General features: G+C 39.9%; 1 protein-coding gene across 1 annotated transcript in view; it reads right to left on the reverse strand.

Moving 5' to 3' along the window:
• Positions 1-26989, reverse strand: part of LOC124794795 (zinc transporter 5-like) — a 265913-nt gene that overhangs the window by 77272 nt on the left and 161652 nt on the right. The window contains exons 4-6 of the mRNA XM_047258449.1: positions 26362-26519; positions 21290-21457; positions 7693-7796 (exon numbers count right to left, since the gene is read on the reverse strand). Coding sequence (XP_047114405.1) covers positions 7693-7796; positions 21290-21457; positions 26362-26519 — 430 coding nt within the window. The remainder of the gene's footprint in view (positions 1-7692; positions 7797-21289; positions 21458-26361; positions 26520-26989) is intronic.

Genomic DNA, 26989 nt, shown 5'->3' on the forward strand with positions numbered 1-26989 from the left:
ATAGACTAAATCTGCCTATCCAGCCAGTCTCTCCCACCATCCATGTATAGTTAGGTCTTAGTTTTGCCTAGACAGCCAGTCTCTCCCGCCATCCATGTATAGTTATGTCTTATTTTTGCCTAAGCTATTCTTTAAAGATAATCTCTTCTCCAGTTTGCCTTACAAACCTGTGTGTAGAGGTCTAAATGGAATCAATGTCATTAATGGAGTATGTTCTATTAATATGAGATGTTATTATAAAGACTCTAACAACGAATTTCTTGAAAGCTGTCTGGTAAACCCTTATTTGCCACATGGTTCTGGGTAGATAGGGAGAACCGTAGCTAGCATATAACTTTTAAAATAATTTCAGAATTCATACTGAAGGTAAAATGTTCAAGTAAAAGTTTAAATTTATACTTTTTGGACCATATTCGTTTTGGTAAACTGAAAAAGGTATTGAGTTAACACAAGACATAATATTGTGAGGATAAATAAATAACAATCATAATATGATACATAATTTGATATGTAATACAGAATATTTTTTATCTTTTATGAGATGTAATGTAGATGATAGGTTTTGTATCGATTCTGAAAGGGGTGGGTAGTGTAGGTACAAGGATGACTAACACTAGACACACATCACACCTTTCAAACAACCCTCACAAACAAGTGTGACAGATTCTTCACCATTTTCCATTCCACAGGGGTTGCTAAAATTTTTCTTTGGGGACCTCAAGGGTGAAGGTGACAATGTCCATCCTGTAGGAGATGATTAACACCATACCTCCTCCGGCTACTCACTCAAGTACCAGCGAGGCAGGGATCCTGGGGAAGGGTGACGGGAAGGGTATTCCTGTCTTTGGGGCTATCTTCTTTCGCTTCTTTGATCTTAGCAACCATTTCTACTTTTTTCCTTTCTTACTTCTCATTTGAGTACCTCTCTATCTTTTCCTCTTTCCATACTCAACTACATCCACCCCGATAGCTGAGTGGTCAGCGTGATGGATTGCCGTCCTACAGGCTCAGGTTCGATTCCCAGTTGGGTCGGGGATTTTCTCTGCTCAGGGACTGGGTGTTGTGCTGTCTTCATCCTCATTTCATCCCCATCTGGCGTGCATGGCACCCAATGTGGTGTCGAATGTAATAAGACCTGAACCAAGGCGGCCGGACCTGCAACATAAGGGGCCTCGCGGCCAATGACACCAAATGCTTGTTTCCATATTCCACTACTTCTGTTGCAGAAGTCTTGCCTAATTTCCATGATTTCCAATAACCTACAACTTATTTCATATAAGTAGGCCAAAGAATCAGGCTACTCAAACACACTTACGCATACTCACGAAGAAATATGAGAACACAAACAATGAAGTTACACATCAAAAAGGGGAGAACTGTCAATCGTTGTAGGGGGAAAGGAATGGGTGTATCAGGAAAGAATGCACACATTGTCATTTACTGTGATGGTTCTACATCACACACATGGTTATATAGGAACACTTTAGGGAAATATGCACACATTGTCGTTTACTGTGAAGGTACTACATTGCAGATATGGTTATATAGGAACACTTTAGGGATCAAAGAAGGTTAGCCTAACAAGTATTCTGACAACTGGTAGGATAGTGGGAGTCTTACAGCTTAAGTAAAATATATTGAATAATATATGTAGGCATGGTGTATGCTGGAGGTGTAGAAGTTGACAAGTAAAGGAGGACTCTCAGGGTATGAAATGAAGTATTAAAAAGTGAGTGTGAAGTGTGAAGTAGATTTTTAATTTTTCCAGAGAATATTTAATTATAGTGTACATAAAGATGTATACTAGGGCAATGAACCATGAGGCCTACTCTGGAAGCCGCACCCAACATTTATTAGATATAAAAGGCAGATAGGCAGACCTAAGAAAGGCTGACCTATACTGTGCAGACAGGGGTACCAAGAAAGGGATTGACCTGTACTGTAGGAGAATAGGAATTAAAAGGCGCTTACCTACCGAAACGGAAGGAGGAAGTGCACTCTTAGGGTCAATCCATATGTAAGGTACAGGTACTGTTCCTAAAGGGAAAAGGGCAGCATCGTGACAGAAGTCACATATTTGGTAGGAATTATACTGGTAAGTTTGGATTCTATACACCACTAGCGTTTTTAGGTTTTACGGATGTCGGAAGGAACACATTCATTTTTCCCAGAGTCCCTCCAGATTGCAGACGGTGATAAATAATGATACTAGTCAGTACTGAGAAAAACAACAGTACAAAAAATTAGAATAAAGGATGAAATATTAAGTTTCCATAACACCTGGAATTTATTATTGGAGCTGAAGAGAGAGTCCTCACCATTCATAAGTAAGAGTAATGCAGAATGATATCATAAGTAGAGGCTTACATTCCAAAAAACCAAGCAGAGTAAAGAATCAGCAGAAAAACAAAAATTGGAAGCCTGCTCTGTGGAGTACAAGGATTTATGAAAAAACTTGTGTATATAAACTTAAGTAGTAAATTATTACTTTTAAAATGTGTATTGTTACAAGGTATGATATTAACATACATAATGATTACGTATAAAATATTGCATGTTCGCTCTAAGGAGAGGAATATGTAGTGATTCGAGAATTTCCACGTAAATTCTGGAACCACTTGACCTTCTGCCACCAAGAAGACATGATGTTTTGAAGATAAGTGTGAGAGAGCCTATTTACTGTGCAACAAATGTCTGTGTGTACAGGACTGATGTTTGTCATGGGAGGACAGGAGCTGCATCAGACAAGTGGCACCAACAAGTGTTTGCTGGTCGTGCCTTGGAAGCTGTATTCAAAGGACAAGGAGTGTTTGTATAATATTCTGTGGTTTATGGTACTGTGATAATTGTTAAAGATACAGATGAAGCATGGATTGAATAGAGACTTTTACTTACTTCATGTATGGGACTCGCTAGAGGCGAGACATGTTAAGAATCTGTAGTGGTTATTAAACTAACCATGATATAAATCTATATTAATAGAGTCTAATGTTTGATGACTCAGTTTAAATGTTTATACAAGAAATGGTAAAATTGTTTCCCATTGGAGTGAAAATATACCATGATTGAACTGAAAGTTTTCTGCAAGTACCCAATTATTTCAAAATTAGAGTCTCTTAAATTCATATAACCAGCGATAGTCTTCGGAGAAGAAGCTTATGGAAGATCGACGTATCTGATTATCCAGAGAAGAGGATCGGCTAGACCCATCACCTAAGTCAACTGATGCGAGAGAGGTGGTAATTGTGAAAGCAAACCAGTTTCGCACTGCTTCTCGTGTCATCAAAACGTTAGAGTATCACAGTATTTCAGGTGTCACTCTCGGAAAGGCATTTTTCAAGAGAGTTTTATGATTCCATGTTGAAACTAAGTTTTTATTTAATTCATCAGCAATGCTCAGAAAATGAATGTTAAATACTGTACATATATCTGACTTACCACTAACAGAAATATTTTTACTACAAACTTACTTTATATCGTTGACCTTGTTTTGCTGACCAGACACTTAATTTTTTACTTGTTTTAATTTTATCCTGTGAATTAGATATTCTATTTGCATACCACATACTCTTTGCCTTCCTAATTACATTTTAAGCACCTTACAATACTACCTGTAATTAGCTAGTGTAGCTTGACTGTGGCTTCTAACATTTTGATATAATTCCCACTTTGTTCTAAATGCTATCCTTATCCCACTAGTCAGCCACCCAGATTGCCTTTTACTGCTATTATCCTATTTCAAATGTTCTAATGGAAAGCAACTCTCAAAAGCATGAGAAATTTGTTAAGGAAAGCATTATTTTTGTCATCTATGTTATCGGCACTATAAACATCCTGCCACTCTTGTTCCTTAACGATGTTTAAAAAACTCTCTATTGCTGTAGGATTAGCTTTCTTATGTACTTTGTAATTACGTGTGCATTTGTTTGAGTACAAAAGCCTTTTAGTGTTAAAATTTGTGCATCATGGCCTGAAAGGCCATTCACCCTTTTACTAACAGAATGCCCATCTAATAACGAAGAATCAATAAAAATATTGTCTATGGCTATGCTACTGTTCCCCTGCACCCTAGTTGGAAAAAATACAGTCTGCATCAGATCATATGAGTTTAGAAGATCTACCAACATCCTTTTTCTTGCACAATCATATATAAAATTAATATTAAAGTCACCACATATAACTGGTTTCTGGTACTTACTATAAAGTGAACCAAGAACACTCTCTAGCTTGAGCAGAAATGCTCTGAAGCCAGAGTGAGGGGAACTACAAACAACAACAATTAGTAGTTCAGTTTCACTAAATTCAACTGCCCCTGCACAACATTCAAATACCCGTTCAGTGCAGTGCCGTGATACGTATACGGACTCAAATGGAATACTGTTTTCTATGTACATGGCCATTCTCCCAATCCGCAAAAACTCCCTGAAAAACAGTCAGCTAAACAGTATCCTGGTAAAGGAAGCCTCTGAATTGCCGAATTATGTAAGTGGTGCTCTGATAAACCAATAATGTCAGAGTCAACATCTATAACCAGTTCACTAATTTTATCTCTAATACCTCTTACATTTTGATGAAATATTCTAATTCCTTCTCTACTTGGATATCTGACCTCCTCTGAAGATGAATCCTTAGTTAGAGGAGCTTCCTTTAAGCAGGTATACCTATCAGCTGACTTCAATCTAAAAAAAAGTGCAGCTCTAACACCAACTATTACAGGAATTTTTCCACAAGTGAGCCCACCACTACACTGTCACCTGTAAGCTATGCCAGCCTCCCCTTCCCATACCTATTGAGGTGCAGGCCACGCCTAGTGAAAACTGATCTATTGATAGACTCAACTGGCACCATTGCAATGTGACCAATGCCCTCTGCCATCAGTTCCTTCTCCAGCTTTATGTTAACATGCCTAACAGCTGTATTAAGATGAGGCCGATCATGATGCTGAAACAGTTGCATGAAATGCACATTAGAGCCACCAGTTTGAGTAGCTATCTTTACCAGGTCACCACCTACATCACATTCCCACCCCTATCACGACTATTCCCTGATCCACCCACAATCACTACCTGATCCTGTTTCATAAAATTCCTGCATAACTCTCGTATGCTGTCAGTCACCTGAGCCAACCCTAGACTAGGCTTCACAATGCTGGTGACCTGGTACTCACTCCCCAACACTTTCTGCAACTGCTAACCCACACCTCTACCACATGAACTACCTAGCAGGAGAACCTTCTTCTTTTTGTTAGACTTTGCAACTGACTTAGGCCTCCTAACCGCTGAGGACTGTTGCATGTTTCCTACACCTACAGCTACAAGAGGCTCCTCCCACTCAACTCTGACAGTTGGTCAAATCTATTGCATACATGAAAAGAAAACTGTCTGAATACCTCCTCCTCCTCCTCCAAGGTGCCTTCTTGCCAACTGCCAGGGTGTAGAATCTTGTCGATGTGCTGCTGTGCTGTACGGGTGCCGCAGATGACAGCTAAAGGGGCCCAGCTCTGAAAAGAAATGGCATGCCACACCATTACACCTGGCTGTTAGGCCATATGCCAAGCAACAGTCAGGTTGGTATACCATTGTCCGGGGTGGTTACAGACACACATTCAGCCCGGAGTCTCAGTGACCAAAGTAGAACTCTCTTCAGTGATGAATTCCACTTTGAATTGAGCCCTGATGACTAGTTAAGAAGTGTCTGGTGACGCCCTGCACAGTAGTGGGATACCAACCAGACTGTTGCCTGCCACATGGGCCGACAACCAGGAGGATGGTCTGGGGTGCCCCTTCTATTCATGGCACGACCCTTTGGTTGTCTTATGCACCATCCTTACAACACAAAGGTAAGTTGACAACATTCTATGCTCTATTTTGTTGCTGTTCATGCCAATCCATTCCTGGTTTACATTTCAGCAATATAATGCCCACCTAGACAAGGATAGTTAAGAATGTTTGTGAAGCATCATGGGTAAGGCCCTCCATTCAGATCTGGATTTTGATCTAACGTGTCAACTGAACAGAATTTGGCATGATATCCCTCAAGAGGACGTCTGACAACTATGTCAATCAATGTCAAGGCAAATAACAGCTTATATAAGGACCAGAGGTGAAGCAAGACATTACTGACTTGCTCAACTTGCGAAACTCTTCCTCTTGAATAAATCATTTAATTTTTCTGAAATTGTAATAATTTGTTTGTCTGCAAATGTACAGCACATCTATCAATTTTTGTTCCATTTGGATAATTGCTTAGTGCTGCATCTTTTTTTTTTTTTTTTTTTTTTTCTTTATTTTTCATTAAGGTTCAGTTTGCCCCTGCATCCATTTTCAGCCCTCACTATCAGAGTCAACAGGTTCTATCATAATATACATTTCCAGAGGTATCTGAACAGATGTAATGGTCTTTGCAAGAAAAATTATTCTGTTCAATCACCATGGCTGGTGTTCTGTGCAGCTACTTGTGCTGTGTTTATATTTCTGGATAATGGCCACAAACCTCCACAATATTTTGAAGGGGTTCTTGGACAGGACAATTGCACTTTTTACAATTTTTTTGGAACTAGCTGGATTCATGGCTGAAACATTATAGCAATGAGGAGTAAAGTAATGTTATATATTTAGACAGCTGTGGAACAATTTCTGTCCTTTAAAACCTGCAGTAGCAGCACTAGCAGAAAATAGCAGGAGCTTCAATGAGGGTGAGACACATACTAAGTCTGTAAATGTAGTTGGATGCAGTCAGACACCCCCATAATTATAATTTTTTGCAGGATTCATACTTACTATACAGTCTGGCAATTACTGGTAAACAATACATTGAGCTAGTGGCTTGCATTGTACAGTGATAATTTATCCAGTTTCAACAACATTCTGAAGTAGAGAATACTTGGAGTCCCCTGTACTTGCTTAATTGCTTGCAGTCACAGATACTTGTCTAATTGCACTATTTCTCTAAAATCAAACACCCCGTGAGCTCTCTTCTCAGTGGTACTGGTGACTTATAAGTATTATATGCAATGATATGTTGTTACAAATGTAACAATAATGAATAATTTGAATATGGTACGTGTTTTGATGGAATTAAATACACGTGATTGAAAATGTATTCATTACTTTACCACACTAGTTGTCACATAGTTATTAAACCGGCTACAGAAAATGAATGGCACATATTTAATGTACTGACGTAGTGGCAGCCTTTTAAAAAGTGGTGGAATTCTCATTAATTTTAATAAAATAAATTCAGCTTGAGGAAGCACAAATAGTTTGTGGGAGATTAGTAGCAGTTCTTTCTAACAGGTGTTTCACTTTGTCAACGTATATCTCAACTTGTTTCACATCTTTAAACATTGTACTTCATGGTGACATCTATGGAACACAGTGGATTTATGAATTGATAAGTACCGTTGGTGTGTATGTTGAGAAGAAACTTTTTTGCTCAAAACTATTGCTATTTCAGTACTGTATGTGTTTCAGTCTCAGCTTTTGACTTTCACTGCAACTGCATAAATTGCACCCTAAGTGGCTCTAAAAACCCTTACATGAATACAAATCCCATTCTTAGTGCCTGTAAAAATTTAGGTCAAACAAGCAAGAATGAATAACATTGAGTCTAAACAGTTAAAGAGAGCTCCAGACACTTAATTTCCCGATCACGACACTTCCTCATTCCACATAAAAAATAAAGTCATCTCACCTTCGTATGCACGCTGAATCAGCAAAGTGTGGCACAACAAGAGTGGAGGCTGAAATAAGGAAAACTGACAGAACTGCTGAAGTAAGTGATACTCCTTGGCTCTCCTGCAACAGAAGCATATGAATACATAAATAACCATGTTTACAGAAATTACTGACAAAGCTGCACATTCAACCTGCACTATTAAACACTCTGTTTAGTTGTGAGATTACAAGGCACCAATACTGCGACATGCTATACACCATCCATCATGGTGTAGCAGTAACAGTCAGTTGCTGGTAATTTGCAGATCACTGATTCGATTTCCACCCTCAGAAACTACTTGTCATTCAAACTGACTATCTCTCACAATGGATGGCGAGAACACAGACAAATATGATTAACAATCATAAACAAAATACCCCTGGCTGCAAGGATGATTTTATAATTTTTTTTTATTACATGGTCAATTTTGGGACTTCTAATTTCCATCTGCAGATGCCCACAGCAAAACTTTCCAAACTTTGTGTTACATCAATGCATATACAATATGACTACATTTCTTGTAAAGTGTATGTTACAAGTTGTTAAGCCTACCACTCATTAGATCGGATTAAAATTCTTGTGCTTCAGTGAGACTGTGCACGACATCTCCATTACTATATGACATTACAATTTTGGCCTGTGCTGCTGGAGTTTGAGGTAATGTGTACATGAGGTGTGCATGGTTGTGTGTATGAATGGTGTGTGTTCTCTTTTGCTGAAGAAGGGTGTGGCTGAAAGCTTTATGTGTCTCTTAATTGTGCCTTTCTGCAACTTAACATGTCTTTTTTATGGTAAGTAGCAATCTTTATTTTCTTACGTTGTTGACATTACAATTACTCATAGCCATGACCAAATAATAAGCCATTAATATTTCCTATCTTTGGAATGTTAATGTCATAACATATTATGATAACCAGTTTAATGTTGAATTAAGACCTGTTATAGTGGGAATGTATAACCATACTCTAAAATCAGTTAACATTTATGGCATTGACAACAAAAATAGACAGAAAATATTATTGGCTTAATGTTTGGTCTTGGCCATGAATAATTGTAATTTCATGTACATTCTGACTTAGGTACAAGAACCTTAATGCAATCCTAAGACTGGTGGGCTTAACAACTTGTAATGCATACTTTACTAGAAATGGTGTTATATTGTATATGCCTTGATGTAATGTAATTTTTGGAAAATTTTGCTGTGTGCACAGGTGCGTCTGAAGATGGCACTGGCAGTCTCAAAATCAATCATGTAATAAACAAAAAATAAAAAAAACCTATTAAACCATTCTTGCAGCGAGAAGCTATTTTATTTATAATTATTTATCATTTTACATTTCTGATTTCTTGAAGGTTCTGGAACTTACATATTTATGGATTACTGGATTTCACTACAACATTCTATGTACGTATAAATAGGAGAACTCTCTGATGAGAAGGTTTTGATATGTACTTTTGTGTGAGTTCGCCCTAAACATGTTTCCAGTGTAAAGTGTTAGTTCTGGTTGGTGAGCATGACCTAATAAATTGTATTTGATTTTGAATTCTATGTGGCAGTTTGATGAAGATACTGGACACCTGAAACATCAACACTGTCATGATTCCAATAAGGGTACACAAAAGCCATTGCCTTCATGGGCAGAAGCCTGAGTATGAACAGTACCTTCCTCCTGTAGTCCACATTGGCAGCATCAGGGTACCAGTACAAACAAACAGGCAGTCAAATGCACATAAGGCAGCCAGCAGTGTTCTCAGCAGATGCTGCCCAGGAACCAGCAAAACGTCTAAAGAAATTTGATCATATCACCAAACACAAGCGATGAGATAACATGATATGCCTGGCCAGTGACGACACTTACTTGGGTGGTATCGTCCAGCAGTCATTTGAGAACAACAAGGTAAATTTCAAGATCTGGGACAAATTTCAGGAGGAAATTAAGAAAACATTTTGGGCAACCAGCAGCAGGTGCAAATAGCCAAAGAATCAGTGAATAACAGAACCTAACATCTACAGGAGGTGACACAGTCATATATACAGTGTTTTGGCACTATGTTCACAATGAACCCAGATACACTGGAAACTGCCAAAGTTCTAAACCTAATGAAGGATGTAACACAGGACATCAATCAAGTGCTTCTTTTTAGAGATATCACTACAACAGCAGACTTCTTCAAGTGGTACTAGCACACTGAGACAACACAGCCAGAAAACATTATGCAGAAATGCGTATGGCTGACTTCTGAATGTATCATAGTACCGACGGTAGTCATGGAAGTAAATCATGACCTAGCATCACAAATACAGCAAACAGTAAGAGAAGACATACAAGGGTTCACGATGTTAGTTAATGTTGAACCCTGAGGGTCGGATGTAGCATTGTTGTATGCCACATCTGGCCAGGAAGAAGTAGCATCACTAACTCAAGAAGTTTGTTGTTCATTGGCACCAGTCTCTGTATGGCAGACCAATACGGAGGAATGGAGTGGGAAACTCCAGATATATGCTTTAACTGTTGGACATCCATCAGAAGTTCTTGACAACACAGGAACAACTGACTTCCTCACCACTTTTATTGTCAAGCACAAAAATGGACATTTGGAGAATGGGGGACATGTCAGTGTGTTTCTAGTTTGGAACCCCTGAGGATGAGGTACACTACTGAAAGAAACAGAGATTGTTCAACAACTATTATGCCATAAGACATCAAACAACAGGGCAATTCTATGAATGGCAGGAACCTGCAAATCACTACAACCAACTTTCAAATTTAAGCCAACCACCACAGCCTGAGGGAGGTTGCTCTTCAACGTGCTGCAGTTGTTTACCCTTTTCATACAGAGATACAGACCATTGACTCAGCTTTTGAAATCAGGAAAACTAGATGAGGCAGCCATCAACAGATGTGAAGAGAGCACAGATGTAAATCCTCTATGGACAACAGCTATCAAGATGTTGGGGAAATACATCAATCTTATCATCAATGATGAACTTGTCCAGGTATTAGTCTATTGTGTCATTTTCTGTGATTCTGGGTGCTTATTATTGGCATGTGAAGAAGATTATGTGCTGAGATAAAAAAACATGATGTTGAAGGTTGCACACTGAAAACACATCCAAATGATACGTATCTGTACTTTGAGATTAACTATCCCCCCCATGAACCATGGACCTTGCCGTTGGTGGGGAGGCTTGCATGCCTCAGCAATACAGGTGGCCGTACCATAGGTGCAACCACAACGGAGGGGTATCTGTTGAGAGGCCAGACAAACGTGTGGTTCCTGAAGAGGGGCAGCAGCTTTTTCAGTAGTTGCAGGGGCAACAGCCTGGATGATTGACTGATCTGGCCTTGTAACACTAACCAAAACGGCCTTGCTGTGCTGATACTGCAAACGGCTGAAAGCAAGGGGAAACTACAGCCGTCATTTTTCCCGAGGGCATGCAACTTTACTGTATGGTTAACTGATGATGGTGTCCTCTTGGGTAAAATATTTCGGAGGTAAAATAGTCCCCCATTCGGATCTCCAGGAGGGGACTACTCAGGAGGATGTCGTTATCAGGAGAAAGAAAACGTGTTCTACAGATCAGAGCGTGGAATGTCAGATCCCTTAATCGGGCAGGTAGGTTAGAAAATTTAAAAAGGGAAATGGATAGGTTAAAGTTAGATATAGTGGGAATTAGGGAAGTTCAGTGGCAGGAGGAACAAGACTTTTGGTCAGCTGAATACAGTGTTATAAATACAAAATCAAATGGGGGTAATGCAGGAGTAGGTTTAATAATGAATAAAAAAAAAAAAAAAAAAAAAAAATAGGAGTGCGGGTAAGCTACTACAAGCAGCATAGTGAACACATTACTGTGGCCAAGATAGAACGAAGCCCACACCTACTACAGTAGTACAAGTTTATATGCCAACTAGCTCTGCAGATGACGAAGAAATTGATGAAATGTATGATGAGATAAAAGAAATTATTCAGATGGTGAAGGGAGACGAAAATTTAATAGTCATGGGTGACTGGAATTCGAGAGTAGGAAAAGGAAGAGAAGAAAACATAGTAGGTGAATATGGATTGGGGGTAAGATATGGAAGAGGAAGCCATCTGGTAGAATTTTGCACAGAGCATAACTTAATCATAGTTAACATTTGGTTCAAGAATCATGAAAGAAGGTTGTATACATGGAAGAATCTTGGAGATACTAGAAGGTATCAAATAGATCATATAATGGTAAGACAGAGATTTAGGAACCAAGTTTTAAATCGTAAGACATTTCCAGGGTCAGATATGGACTCTGACCACAATCTATTGGTTATGAACTGTAGATTAAAACTGAAGAAACTGCAAAAAGGTGGGAATTTAAGGAGATGGTACCTGGATAAACTGACTAAACCAGAGGTTGTACAGAGGTTCAGGGAGAGCATAAGGGAACAATTGACAGGAATGAGGGACAGAAATACAGTAGAAGATGAATGGGTAGCTCTCAGGGATGAAGTAGTGAAGGCAGCAGAGGCTCAAGTAGGTAAAAAGATAAGGTATAGTAGAAATCCTTGGGTAACAGAAGAAATATTGAATTTAATTGATGAAAGGAGGAAATATAAAAGTGCAGTAAATGAAGCAGGCAAAAAGGAATACAAACCTCTCAAAAATGAGATCGGCAGGAAGTGCAAAATGGCTAACAGGGATGGCTAGAGGTCAAATGTAAGGATGTAGAGGTTCATCTCACTAGGAGCAAGATAGATACTGCCTACAGAAAAATTAAAGAGACCTTTGGAGAAAAGAGAACCACTTGCATGAACATCAAGGGCTCAGATGGAAACCCAGTTCTAAGCAAAGAAGGGAAAGCAGAAAGGTGGAAGGAGTATATAGAGGGTCCATACAAAGGCAATGTACTTGAGGACAATATTATGGAAATGGAAGAGGATGTAGATGAAGATGAAATGGGAGATACGATACAGCGTGAAGAGTTTGACAGAGCACTGAAAGACCTGAACCGAAACAAGGCCCCAGGAGTAGACAACATTCCATCAGAACTACTGATGGCCTTGGGAGAGCCAGTCCTGACAAAACTCTACCATCTGGTGAGCAAGATGTATGACACAGGCGAAATACCCTCAGACTTCAAGAAGAATATAGTAATTCCAATCCCAAAGAAAGCAGGTGTTGACAGATGTGAAAATTACCGAACTATCAGTTTAATAAGTTACAGCTGCAAAATCCTAATGCGAATTCTTTACAGATGAATGGAAAAACTGGTAGAAGCTGAGCTCACGGAAGATCAGTTTGGATTCCATAGAAATATTAGAACACGTGAGGCAAAACTGACCTTACGACTTATCTTGGAAGAAAGATTAAAGAAAGGCAAACCTACATTTCTAGCATTTGTAGACTTATAGAAAGCTTTTGACAATGTTGACTGGAATACTCTCTTTCAAATTCTAAAGGTGGCAGCGATAAAATACAGGGAACGAAAGGCTATTTACAATTTGTACAGAAACCAGATTGCAGTTATAAGAGTCGAGGGGCACGAAAGGGAAGCAGTGGTTGGGAAGGGAGTGAGACAGGGTTGTAGCCTCTCCCCAATGTTATTCAATCTGTATATTGAGCAATCAGTAAAGGAAACAAAAGAAAAATTTGGAGTAGGTATTAAAATCCATGGAGAAGAAATAAAAACTTTGAGGTTTGCCGATGACATTGTAATTCTGTCAGAGACAGCAAAGGACTTGGAAGAGCAGTTGAACGGAATGGACGGTGTCTTGAAAGGAGGATATAAGATGAACATCAACAAAAGCAAAATGAGGATAATGGAATGTAGTCGAATTAAGTCGGGTGATGCTGAGGGAATTAGATTAGGAAATGAGACACTTAAAGTAGAAAAGGAGTTTTGCTATTTAGGGAGCAAAATAACTGATGACGGTTGAAGTGGAGAGGATATAAAATGTAGACTGGCAATGGCAAGGAAATCGTTTCTGAAGAAGAGAAATTTGTTAACATTGAGTATAGATTTAAGTGTCAGGAAGTCGTTTCTGAAAGTATTCGTATGGAGTGTAGCCATGTATGGAAGTGAAACATGGACCATAAGTAGTTTGGACAAGAAGAGAATAGAAGCTTATGAAATGTGGTGCTATGGAAGAATGCTGAAGATTAGATGGGTAGATCACATAACTAATGAGCAGGTATTGAATAGAATTGGGGAGAAGAGGAGTTTGTGGCACAACTTGACTAGAAGAAGGGATCAGTTGGTAGGACATGTTCTGAGGCATCAAGGGATCACCAATTTAGTACTGGAGGGCAGGGTGGAAGGTAAAAACCGTAGAGGGAGACCAAGGATGAATACACTAAGCAGATTCAGAAGGATGTAGGCTGCAGTAGGTACTGGGAGATGAAGAAGCTTGCACAGGATAGAGTAGCATGGAGAGCTGCATCAAACCAGTCTCAGGACTGAAGACCACAACAACAACAACAACAATCAATGATAGTACACAATGTTTGAAATGTGTTGTTTTACCAGAGTGCAGTCATAATGACTAAGCTGCTCCTGAAGTTCACACAACTATGACTACTGTGGGAAACCGTCTACCACACTTACACCATTAGCATCAACAACACAAGTTCTAGTCAACACTTTGAATGCTCAGTTAAACTGTGAAGCTACATATGAGTGCAAAATGCCAATCAGCTTTACCAAAGAATTCTATGAAGCATTGAGAATCATAACCACTACAAATAGGTAGGGAGAGCTCTAGACCACCAGTTTCCATAATCAGCAACAAATCATCGTGAATGGTAACAGCAGATGGGCAAGATCTTCTTGTATTCCTAAGGAGGTGTTACCATCTTCACCAGTTCTGGCCTATTTAATGCTGCTGCTGATACAGAGCTACACACTGATGATGGTGTTTTGGGACAAGTGGAGTTCTTGAGCAAACCCGGGAAGGTCCTGAAAGACTAATTGCTTATGTCTACAGATTACTCAGCCCAAGAAGAATTACTGTAAGACTGATATAGAATGCCTTACTATTGTTTGGATAGTTGTAAGTTCTGACCGTATTTATATGACAGCAGAGTATTCACCTTTGTGACTGATCACCAACTTTATTATGACTGAAAAGCCTGAAGGGTCCATAATTGCAACTGACAAGTTGGGCTTTTAGTTTCACGAATATGAATCATGTCACAATAGCATACAAAAATAGATGAAAAAGTAAGAGTTCTGACTGCCTTTCACAGAATCCATTGGAAGAACATTACTATGCTGGTTATATCCCAGTTATTGTTGAAATAATGAACATTGTATCTTAGCAAAGGGAAGATCCAGTGTTGCTGAAGACCATATAAAATTTATTAGGGTCATTGCAAATTTTGGTGATACACATCTCAGTAAATTAGCTTACCACACCTATTTTCATTCTCTGCTTTTGTATGGCATCATATTCTGGGGTAACTCATCACTGAGTAAAAGAGTGTTCATTGCACAAAAGCGTGTAATCAGAATAATTGCTCATCCAAGATCATCCTGCATACACTTATTTAAAGAGCTAGAGATCTTCACTGTAGCCTCACAATATATATATTCTTATGAAATTAGTTATTAACAATCCGAACAAATTCAAAAGTAATGGCTACAACACTATGAGACTGGATGATCTTCGCTACTCAAGGTTAAATCTAACTTTGGCTCACACAAATGTCTCTGGTCACTTACCTAATAGCATCAAAAGTCTGACAGATAGCCACATAGCATTTAAAAGGAAATTAAAAGAATTTCTTAATGGCAACTCCTTCCACTCATTAGATGAATTTTTGTGAATTTTTGACTATAGTAAGTGGGTAATTTCCCCAACTCCACAACAACAACAAAAAAAGTGTCATATAATATTTTGTGTAATGTAATATCTTGTATGGACACCTTTTATTAACCTGTCATGTTCCACATTATTACAAAGTGTCTTATTCATGATCTATGGAACAAGTACTAATCTAATCTACCCTAATCTAACAGCAAATGAAGAATTTGTCAAAGGAGAATTTAAATCAATAGCTGGAATGTTGTACAACAGAATTGTGACCAAATGGGAGAGAATTCATTGTCCATCATTCCAGTTCATTTATGGCCAGAGAAACTGATGTATTTTTCATATCACTCAGGTCATCTGGAATTCATGAAGACCCTTGATAGAATCAGATTCAGGTATCACTGACCTAGTCTCTATTGATGTGCCAGACATTATGTAAGCCACTGTTGGAAATGACAATGATGGAAGTATGTGCCTCATTTACCCACAGGATGCCTGGTACCACTTTCTCCTACAGTTGCTCCATTTCACCAGACTGGAACTGACCTTTCAGGGAGGTTTCCCAAATCAGCAAATAGGAATAAATGGTTTACAGAGCGCACTGACTACCTAGTCTGAATGGCTTTGACCAAGACTGTACTGGCTGTCAAATCTGTAGGGTCCCCCCCCCCCCCCTTCAAAATATACAATTATTTTGAAGCATGGGCCACCACATGTCATAATCTCTGATTACAGAAAAGTGTTTCAGTCAAGACTGATGGCAGATGTAATTTCACAAAGGAACATCATCCACCGGATGACAACTGCCCAGCATTTGCAAGTGAATGGCCTCACAGAGCATTATAAAAGATCTCGGCAGATATGTTCTCGATATATAATGATACCCAACAGAGAGGCCGGTTCCCAGTAGTGCCTGTTGTAACATCCGCATACAACACAGCAAAGCCAGAAACTTCAAGTTTGATGGCATTTTGCTTGCTCCACAAGTGATAAGCTGAAACAACAATAGATACTTTTTTTCCTATTTTAACCTCATGATATTCTTTATGATTATAACACAGAGTTCATCGTCAAAATTGTAAATTAAGGCAGATGGAGTGCATAAAGAGTTTAGAGGCCCAGATAAGAATCATGAATGTCATGGCACCAAAGACATGTTTCAGTTACACCTGTGTGGCAGGCCAGGTCCTCAAAATATTAATGCACCACTTTGACGCATGCCAAACACTATGCTGCTTTCAGATGTCACCTATGAAATTGAGGATTATAATCCTATATTGACAACAGAAAAGCAAGGAATCATCCATAATCTACATGAAACCCTATCAAAGTCCTGAGGCACAGACGAATAGCAGGGGCTTCCAATATAAGCAACATTAAGATCCAATGATCGCAATGTCTCAATAGGTAACTTAATTTCGATGTTGCAGTTACAGGGAAGATGTGACAATACAAGTTGAGTATGAGGATCCATCAGTGCCACTACACAAAAGACCACTACCAATATCCAGATTCAGATAGCTATACCCCACTCCAAAACAGCAGGTTCTGAGAAAGAGAAAGCAATGCCATGTGTGTTTGTCATCTGCCTTGGTGTAATAGTTACCCCTGATTCTTTAAAGAATCAAGCATCCATGTATAAAATAGTCTCAACCTTCTGATTACTTTACAAATGACTCAGTCTGTTAAATATCTGATGTTAAGTATACAAGCAGAGGAAACAAGTTAAAACATAATGACTGTTGTAGCAATTTTACTGAATGAACAGTAAAAATGTAGTAAGTGATAAACTTTTTTTCTTTCATCATTACGTGGGGAGAGGGGAGGGGTGGGGGGTTGTCAGCAAGAACAAGTTTCGCAAAGGTTTGAAATACATGTTATGTTCATTGTAAGTCATTAACTGCTCCCATTCTCAAATATTGGATGAACGTAGTCTGGGTATTTGTGTGTGGTTAATTACCCGACCTCAAGATATATATACACAGTTTATAACTGTAATACTTCCTTACAATGTTGCACCTTTCATATACTATTGTGTCAGCATTTTAATTTTTTTAATTCAGGCACTATTTGTGTGAAATACTGAAAAGCAAATTTTTGTTGCTCCCGGAAACCATTACATAGACAATCACTTACTTTATGAGTAAGTATATCACTTACTAAATCACTTTAGCTTCTAGAAGGTTTTGGGGCTGCCTTATAGAAGTACATATGGAAGGATGGAATTTGTTAGAACATTCTCAGCAGAGACAGATACCATGTGTACTTTTATGTATGCTCAACTACACCAACAACTGATTTGACAAGTGTTGTTGTAGATATAATACCCCAGGAACAACATAATAATAATAATGTGAAACTTTAAATTTATGAACTCTAACTTCATTTTCTTTGGTAGGGATGTAATCAGGGAACTGTTATCTGCAATTCAGCAGTGTTTCAGACTTAAATAAAGATACACAGCAATACAAAGCTTCCCTTGATGAAAAATCCTCAAAACCCACTAGCTACTTGTTGCTGCTGATAGCTGTTCTTAGACTGACAGATAGTTCATAATCATTCTGCAGTGCGTTCTGCATCTCAGATTTTGACATTCTTGAGGCTCTACTCCTCCAAGCTGGCATGTGGTCTTCCTCTTGAGACATCCTCTGATATATTTCAACCAAAAGTAAGCTCCAGTGGTCCTGTGGGGAGCAGGCTGGCAGTAGTGGCAACAGCACTGAATACCAAATATCAGAAAAAGCTATCAATGCTTTAGTTACACCATGCAAGGAAATACACTACTGGCTATTAAAATTGCTACACCAAGAAGAAATGCAGATGATAAACAGGTATACATTGGACAAATATATTATACTAGAACTGACATGTGATTACATTTTCACACAATTTGGGTGCATAGGTCCTGAGAAATCAGTTCCCAGAACAACCACCTCTGGCCGTAATAACGGCCTTGATACGCCTGGGCATTGAGTCAAACAGAGCTCGGATGGCGTGTATAGGTACAGCTGCCCATGCAGCTTCAACACGATACCACAGTTCATCAAGAGTAGTGACTGGCGTATTGAGACGAGCCAGTTGCTCGGCAAGACGCTTTCATTTGGTGAGAGATCTGGAGAATGTGCTGGCCAGGGCAGCAGTCGAACATTTTCTGTATCCAGAAAGGCCCGTACAGGACCTGCAACATGCGGTTGTGCATTATCCTGTTGAAATGTAGGGTTTCGCAGGGATCGAATGAAGGGTAGAGTCACGGGTCGTAACACATCTGAAATGTAATGTCCACTGTTCAAAGTGCCGTCAATGTGACCAAGAGGTGACTGAGACGTGTAACCAATTGCACACTATACCATCACGCTGGGTGATACGCCAATATGGTGATGACGAATACACACTTCCAATGTGCGTTCACCGTGATGTCGCCAAACACAGATGCAACCATTATGATGCTGGAAACAGAACCTGGATTCATGCGAAAAAATGACGTTTTGCCATTCGTGCACCCACGTTCGTCATTGAGTACACCATCGTAGGCGTTCCTGTCTGAGATGCAGCGTCAAGGGTAACTGCAGCCATGGTCTCTGAGCTGATAGTCCATGCTCCTGCAAATGTCGTCGAACTGTTCATGCAGATGGTTGTTGTCTTGCAAACGTCCCCATCTGTTGACTCAGGGATCAAGATGTGGCTGCACGATCCGTTACAGCCATGCTGATAAGATGCCTGTCATCTTGACTGCTAGTGATACGAGGCCATTGGGATCCAGCACAGAATTCCGTATTACCCTTCTGAAACCACTGATTCCATATTCTGTTAACAGTCATTGGATCTCGACCAATGCGAGCAGCAATGTCGCGATACGATAAACCGCAATCGCGACAGGCTACAATCCGACCTTTATCAAAGTCAGAAATGTGATGGTACACATTTCTCCTCCTTACACGAGGCATCACAACAACGTTTCACCAGGCAACACTGGTCAACTGCTGTTTGTGTATGAGAAATCGGTTGGAAATTTTCTTCATGTCAGCACGTTGTATGTGTTGCCACCAGCGCCAACCTTGTGAGAATGCTCTGAAAAGCTAATCATTTGCATATCACAGCATCTTCTTCCTGTTGGTTAAATTTCACATCTGTAGCACGTCATCTTCGTGGTGTAGCAATTTTAATGGCCAGTAGTGTATATGATTTTGTCAACAGCTTCTGGTCTAGTGGTTAGCACTGCAAAGTCTAGATTGCAGGGTCCTGTGCTCAATTCAAGGCTGGGTCAGAGATTTTCTTTGCTCGGGGACTGGGTGTTTGTGTTGTTATAATAATTTCAACTAATTCTCATCAGACACACCAGTCTCCGAAATGGTGTCAAATAGAAAGACTTGCATCGCCCAGCTGAACAACCCCAGAAGGGGTTTCCTGGCCAATAATGTCATACAGTCATTTCTATCTAATGTTTCTTACACTCTCTGCTAACAACTTCCCTACAACAATGTCAGTTCTTAATTCCTTGCAGTTTCATACTCCATCTAGTAACATGTAATTAGAAGTCTACTATTAAACACTTTGGGTAATACTATAAAACTAGACTACTTTAGGGAATAAAGCACTTTGTATTTATACCACAGCAGGTGCTGATTTCCACAGCAAAGTTCACAATTTAAATACTCTCATAAAGTAAGTGTGATTGTGCGAATTTCTCAGAAAGTGTCTGGGAATGAAAGAGGCGTGTTTGAGGGATTTTTATTTTTGTTTTTCTGCAAAAACAAATAAGTGAAGTTTATACCAAATATACTGCAAATCACCCCACAGATCACCAGGATACACTGTTCTGTAAGAGACAATAAAGCACAGGCAGGCTATATGAAAAAGTGCCCAAAATTTCATAAACTTCATGAATGAAGTAGTTATGTTATCACAGTATGTCACAGAGCATGAAGAAATTGGTTTCTGCATTTTGGAGATTAATGTTATTTCTTATCTAGGTTACAAAAGAACAGCATATCACTTTTGGACAATTAAATAATAAGTCGGTTGTCTACGTATGTCATTGCAATGAACAGCTTTAAAGATACAACAGATCTTCAGTTCATGTAGTACACTTACTAATTTCTGACAAGTATTTGCAAGATTTAAGTTAAAAGAGAAATAGAATCTAGAGTTGTCAAAATTTTCAAGTTGGCAGATAACAGTATCACCAACACAATACCACTGTACATAATTCAGAGAAGATCTGAACATTCACTACTGTACCAATTTTCAGCCATGCCTCATTACCTGGACCAAAACTATACTCTCCCACATTGCTGTCACACACACTATCATCCCCCCTGCCCCCCTCATGTTTTTCCACACATGCCAGCAGGGTTCTTTCTAGGAGACTGAATGGGTTAGAAACACAAATGGGACCTATAAACACAAATGGAAACTAGAAACACAAATCGAAACAGAGAGGTAGAATACAACTGTACTGGGGACACAAATGAAATGCAGTAACAAAAAGAGGTAGAATACAACTGTGCAATACGAACAGAATTCAATCAGGAAGCTATGTGTAATAGGAAAAGTGTAACCAAACTATGAGAGTCACCTTGCTTTAAGCCTTGTGACAAGTATCACGAAATAGTCCAAGCAAGCTATCTGACAAATCAGATCTAATTTACTTTGAGCAAAATAAGTTAATTTTACCATTTTTGTGTCTGTATGTCAAGAAAAAAATGTTAACAAGAAAGTAAAGGAATAACCAACAGTGAAAGCCAAATATCACATTTCTTATAAAAAATAACTTTACAATAATTTACCTGCAGAAATAATGATACAATTGTCCACGGGAGAAGCACAACACCCTCTGTCAGCGTTGACAGAGCATGAAGACGTTGTTCACCACCAACATCTTGCGAAGCACGCTTGCTCAACATTTCTGCACCAGCACGGATTGGCAGGACACTCGAAAGCAGTACGACGCCCAACTGAAACAAAAATTTATGTTCCATTATTTGCAAGTCTTGAACTTCAACACTATCTTATTGAATAACGTGATTCTGTAACATTCACGTTAAACTATTTCTATGTTTTAATACCTGCCATTCTTCTAATATTTTCATTGCAACAGGGTGCACAGCCACAATAAACCTTTTGAAAGAAATGAGTTTTCTGAACTGGATGCTTTTTACATCCATTTTATTTTTATTTTGTATACTATGATGTTTCGGCTCTGCTGCCATTTTCAAGCAAAATACTTAACCCGTTAAACATGTATGTTTTGTCTTTCAGTCATATGATATCAGAATTAATGCACAGTTGATCAGGCTTGAATGTGTGCTACTGTTTGTACAGAACTGGATATCATGGCTACAGCTCTAAAGCCAAGCTAACCACAAACTGCCCATGATATTATATGACTGTAGCCTTAAACATATGTGTTTAATGTATTAATAAATTGCTTGAAAAGGCTACACAATGTCACAGCATATAAAATAAAAATAAATGAGATATAAAAAAAACAGTCAATTCAAGAAACTAATTTCTTTCAAGGAGTATATGAGACTTTTCTGAAAGTACTGGAGAGACCAAGAAATGCTATCAATGTCTAACGCCCTTATGATTGAGGAATGTTTTGATGTTCATCTTGTAACAGTGGAGAGGAGGCAACATCTGCTCACTATAAGTGAGATGAACACAAGGGCTAAATGTTTACCTGGCAAAGAGGATCATGGCCTTTGGAGAACAGGTAAGCGGGTGATGGGACAGGGCTCCATCTTGTTTACTGGGTTGAGAAACAATTCCCAACAGTGGGTGAACCAATAGCACAGAATGGTGGAGCAATTAAAAACCACTCACGTAAAGACCCATAAGCTTATCTATTGTTCAAAAATGATGGAAATTATGAACCAGTCTCATGTTAAAGATACCAGAATAGTCTTCCATATGTACCTCTGAGAGGAGAAACATAGAGCTAAAACAGAGAATAAAACTGGGATCAATGTAGAATAGCAATGCAAAATGCAAAATCAATGGGGAAAGTGACAGACTGGAAAACATAACTATAGTTGGACACATTATTGTTGAATGAATTAAAGATGAGCAAATGCAGATGGGTAAACAATGTTTCAGCAACCAGGAATATACTACAATTCTATATCTATCATTCCATAGGGACTGCAAAGACCAATTTATATTAAGCACAGAGGCATTTAAGCAATCAGGCTCAATATGCAAATGGAATGAGGATAAAGTCCTAATAAGTGGTGCAATGGAAAGTACCCACTGTCATCCACTTCACTGTGGCCTGTGGAGTACAGATGTAGATGTAGGAAAAGTGTCTGGCAGCATTATTGATACTGCAACACTGGAGATAGCTATGCAGCTGGGAGCAGTCACTCATATGGAAGCAGCATGTTGCTGCACAGGACAAGGTGAAGGTTTCATGGGCTGTGTTCCATCAAATGAGCACGGACAATTGCCTTGTACTGCAGATAAAAGAATGCCACCACAGTACTGGTCACTTGCGATATTATGGCAACAAAGCTACCAACCTACGAGATCTATCACACCAGGTCAATTATGCCAATGCTACTGAGCTATTCGGACTGCACTTGTGAACTCTACTTGGACTGTTGGTGACTTTGCCATTGACTTCTTTTGACTACAAACTGATTTTTGAAGTTAAGAGACCCTTGTTGCTCTCCCAAGAGACAATCAGTGCTCATTCCAGTAATTTATTTGTATTTTGTCCTTGCACAATAAAGTGCAGCAGTTGACAAGCATTAAAACTGCAAGAAACCAAGTTCTTTCACATAATCTATATAAAATACTATTACATATATTTAAAAACAAAGATGATGTGACTTACCATACAAAAGCGCTGGCAGGTCGATAGAAACACAAACAGACACATACATACACACAAAATTCAAGCTTTCGCAACAGACTGTTGCCTCATCAGGAAAGAGGGAAGGAGAGGGAAAGACGAAAGGAAGTGGGTTTTAAGGGAGAGGGTAAGGAGTCATTCCAATCCCGGGAGTGGAAAGACTTACCTTAGGGGGAAAAAAGGATGGGTATACACTCACACAAACACACATATCCATCCACACATATACAGACACAAGCAGACATATTTAAAGACAAAGAGTTTGGGCAGAGATGTCAGTCGAGGCGGAAGTGCAGAGGCAAAGATGATGTTGAATGACAGGTGAGGTGTGAGTGGCGGCAACTTGAAATTAGCGGAGATTGAGGCCTGGTGGGTAACGGGAAGAGAGGATATATTGAAGAGCAAGTTCCCATCTCCGGAGTTCGGAAGGTTGGTGTTGGTGGGAAGTATCCAGATAACCCGGACGGTGTAACACTGTGCCAAGATGTGCTGGCCGTGCACCAAGGCATGTTTAGCCACATGGTGATCCTCATTACCAACAAACACTATCTGCCTGTGTCCATTCATGCGAATGGACAGTTTGTTGCTGGTCATTCCCACATAGAATGCATCACAGTGTAGGCAGGTCAGTTGGTAAATCACGTGGGTGCTTTCACATGTGGCTCTGCCTTTGATCGTGTACACCTTCCGGGTTACAGGACTGGAGTAGGTGGTGGTAGGAGGGTGTATGGGACAGGTTTTACACCGGGGGTGGTTACAAGGATAGGAGCCCAATCATCCCGGCTGCCCCATTGTTGCTGGTTACCAAGCCCCCAAAGAACGTATCTCTGCCTACGTAGATCAACACCTTCAACTCATTACATGCAGTCTCCCATCCTTCATCAAAGACACCAACCACTTTCTCAAACGCCTGGAATCCTTACCCAATGTGTTACCCCCAGAAACAATCCTTGTAACCATTGATGCCACTTCCTTATACACAAATATTCCGCACGTCCAGGGCCTCGCTGCGATGGAGCATTTCCTTTCACGTCGATCACCTGCCACCCTACCTAAAACCTCTTTCCTCATCACCTTAGCCAGCTTCATCCTGACCCACAGCTTCTTCACTTTTGAAGGCCAGACATACCAACAATTAAAGGGAACAGCCATGGGTACCAGGATGGCCCCCTCGTACGCCAACCTATTCATGGGTCGCTTAGAGGAAACCTTCTTGGTTACCCAGGCCTGCCAACCCAAAGTTTGGTACAGATTTATTGATGACATCTTCATGATCTGGACTCACAGTGAAGAAGAACTCCAGAATTTCCTCTCCAACCTCAACTCCTTTGGTTCCATAAGATTCACCTGGTCTTACTCCAAATCCCATGCCACTTTCCTTGACATTGACCTCCACCTGTCCAATGGCCAGCTTCACACGTCCGTCCACATCAAACCCACCAACAAGCAACAGTACCTCCATTATGACAGCTGCCACCCATTCCACATCAAACGGTCCCTTCCCTACAGCCTAGGTCTTCGTGGCAAACGAATCTGCTCCAATCCGGAATCCCTGAACCATTTCACCAACAACCTGACAACAGCTTTTGCATCCCGCAGCTACCCTTCCGACCTGGTACAGAAGCAAATAACCAGAGCCACTTCCTCATCCCCTCAAACCCAGAATCCCCCACAGAAGAACCACAAAAGTGCCCCACTTGTGACAGGATACTTTCCGGGACTGGACCAGACTCTGAATGTGGCTCCCCAGCAGGGATACGACTTCCTCAAATCCTGCCCTGAAATGAGATCCATCCTTCATGAAATCCTCCCCACTCCACCAAGAGTGTCTTTCCACCGTCCTCCTAACCTTCGTAACCTCTTAGTTCATCCCTATGAAATCCCCAAACCACCTTCCCTACCCTCTGGCTCCTACCCTTGTAACTGCCGCTGGTGTAAAACCTGTCCCATGCACCCTCCCACCACCACCTACTCCAGTTCTGTAACCCGGAAGGTGTACACGATCAAAGGTAGAGCCACGTGTGAAAGCACCCACGTGATTTACCAACTGACCTGCCTACACTGTGACGCATTCTATGTGGGAATGACCAGCAACAAACTGTCCATTCGCATGAATGGGCACAGGCAGACAGTGTTTGTTGGTAATGAGGATCACCATGTGGCTAAACATGTCTTGGTGCACGGCCAGCACATCTTGGCACAGTGTTACACCGTCCGGGTTATCTGGATACTTCCCACTAACACCAACCCTTCTGAACTCTGGAGATGGGAACTTGCTCTTCAATATATCCTCTCTTCCCGTTACCCACCAGGCCTCAATCTCCGCTAATTTCAAGTTGCCGCCACTCACACCTCACCTGTCATTCAACATCATCTTTGCCTCTGCACTTCCGCCTCGACTGACATCTCTGCCCAAACTCTTTGTCTTTAAATATGTCTGCTTGTGTATGTATATGTGTGGATGGATATGTGTGTGTGTGTGTGTGTGTGTGTGTGTGTGTGTGTGTGTGTGAGCGAGTGTATACCTGTCCTTTTTTCCCCCTAAGGTAAGTCTTTCCGCTCCCGGGATTGGAATGACTCCTTACCCTCTCCCTCAAAACCCACTTCCTTTCGTCTTTCCCTCTCCTTCCCTCTTTCCTGATGAGGCAACAGTCTGTTGCGAAAGCTTGAATTTTGTGTGTATGTATGTGTCTGTTTGTGTTTCTATCGACCTGCCAGCGCTTTCGTATGGTAAGTCACATCATCTTTGTTTTTAAATATATTTTTCCCGCGTGGAATGTTTCCCTCTATTATATAAAATAGTATTACCATGTATTTCAGTATCTGGTATTTTGGAATTTGTGTGAAACTGAAAGGAAGGAAATGTGATAAGAGAGAGAGAGAGAGAGAGAGAGAGAGAGAGAGAGGAAGGTGGGGGGAGGTAAGTGGGAGGTGGGGGGAAGTAGATGAGGAGGGAGGAGAGAGAAATAATGTATTCATATAAGAACAAATAAACTTTTATACCTTATGATCTGCAAGTCCAAGCCAAGAACCAATGCCAGAAAACAAATGACTATGCCCAGAATTTTGCTCATTTTCATCATGATCAAGAAATATTAAGGTTAACATTGCAGCAAGAAAAAGTACGCCACCACGAATAACTGCTGGTTTTGCACTGCCACCTGTAACATAAAAAGGAAACTGAATATTAGACCAAAATGTAGAAATGAAAAGACCTGTTTACTTATACACATTCATTAAACAAAACATACTAATTACAGAAGAAATTAAAAGTGGTGCTAATTGTGTATTTCACTTATCTAGAAAGGAAAAAAATCGCTTTCACAAGTTAAAATAATCAGCTTATTACATATTCCTGCAGACAGGTGAGTGCTGAAATACAATGCAAATATAATAATTACTGTTTTAATAAATAAGTAAATGCCCTAAATGAAATAGAGTTAAAAGAAGTATTTAAAATGTAAACAAAAAGGAAGACAGTAACAAAACTGCAGAGACTGGAAAAATGAAAATCTGTTAAATAGTTTTAATCTGTCAGATAGGTCAACATCAGCTACCACATTGCCAAAGAATTAAAAGTTTCATTCCAGTACCTTAGAACACTAATTAGGCATCAAAAGCAACGTCTATG

Source organism: Schistocerca piceifrons, chromosome 4, assembly GCF_021461385.2.
Source record: "Schistocerca piceifrons isolate TAMUIC-IGC-003096 chromosome 4, iqSchPice1.1, whole genome shotgun sequence".
Lineage (NCBI taxonomy): Eukaryota > Metazoa > Arthropoda > Insecta > Orthoptera > Acrididae > Schistocerca > Schistocerca piceifrons.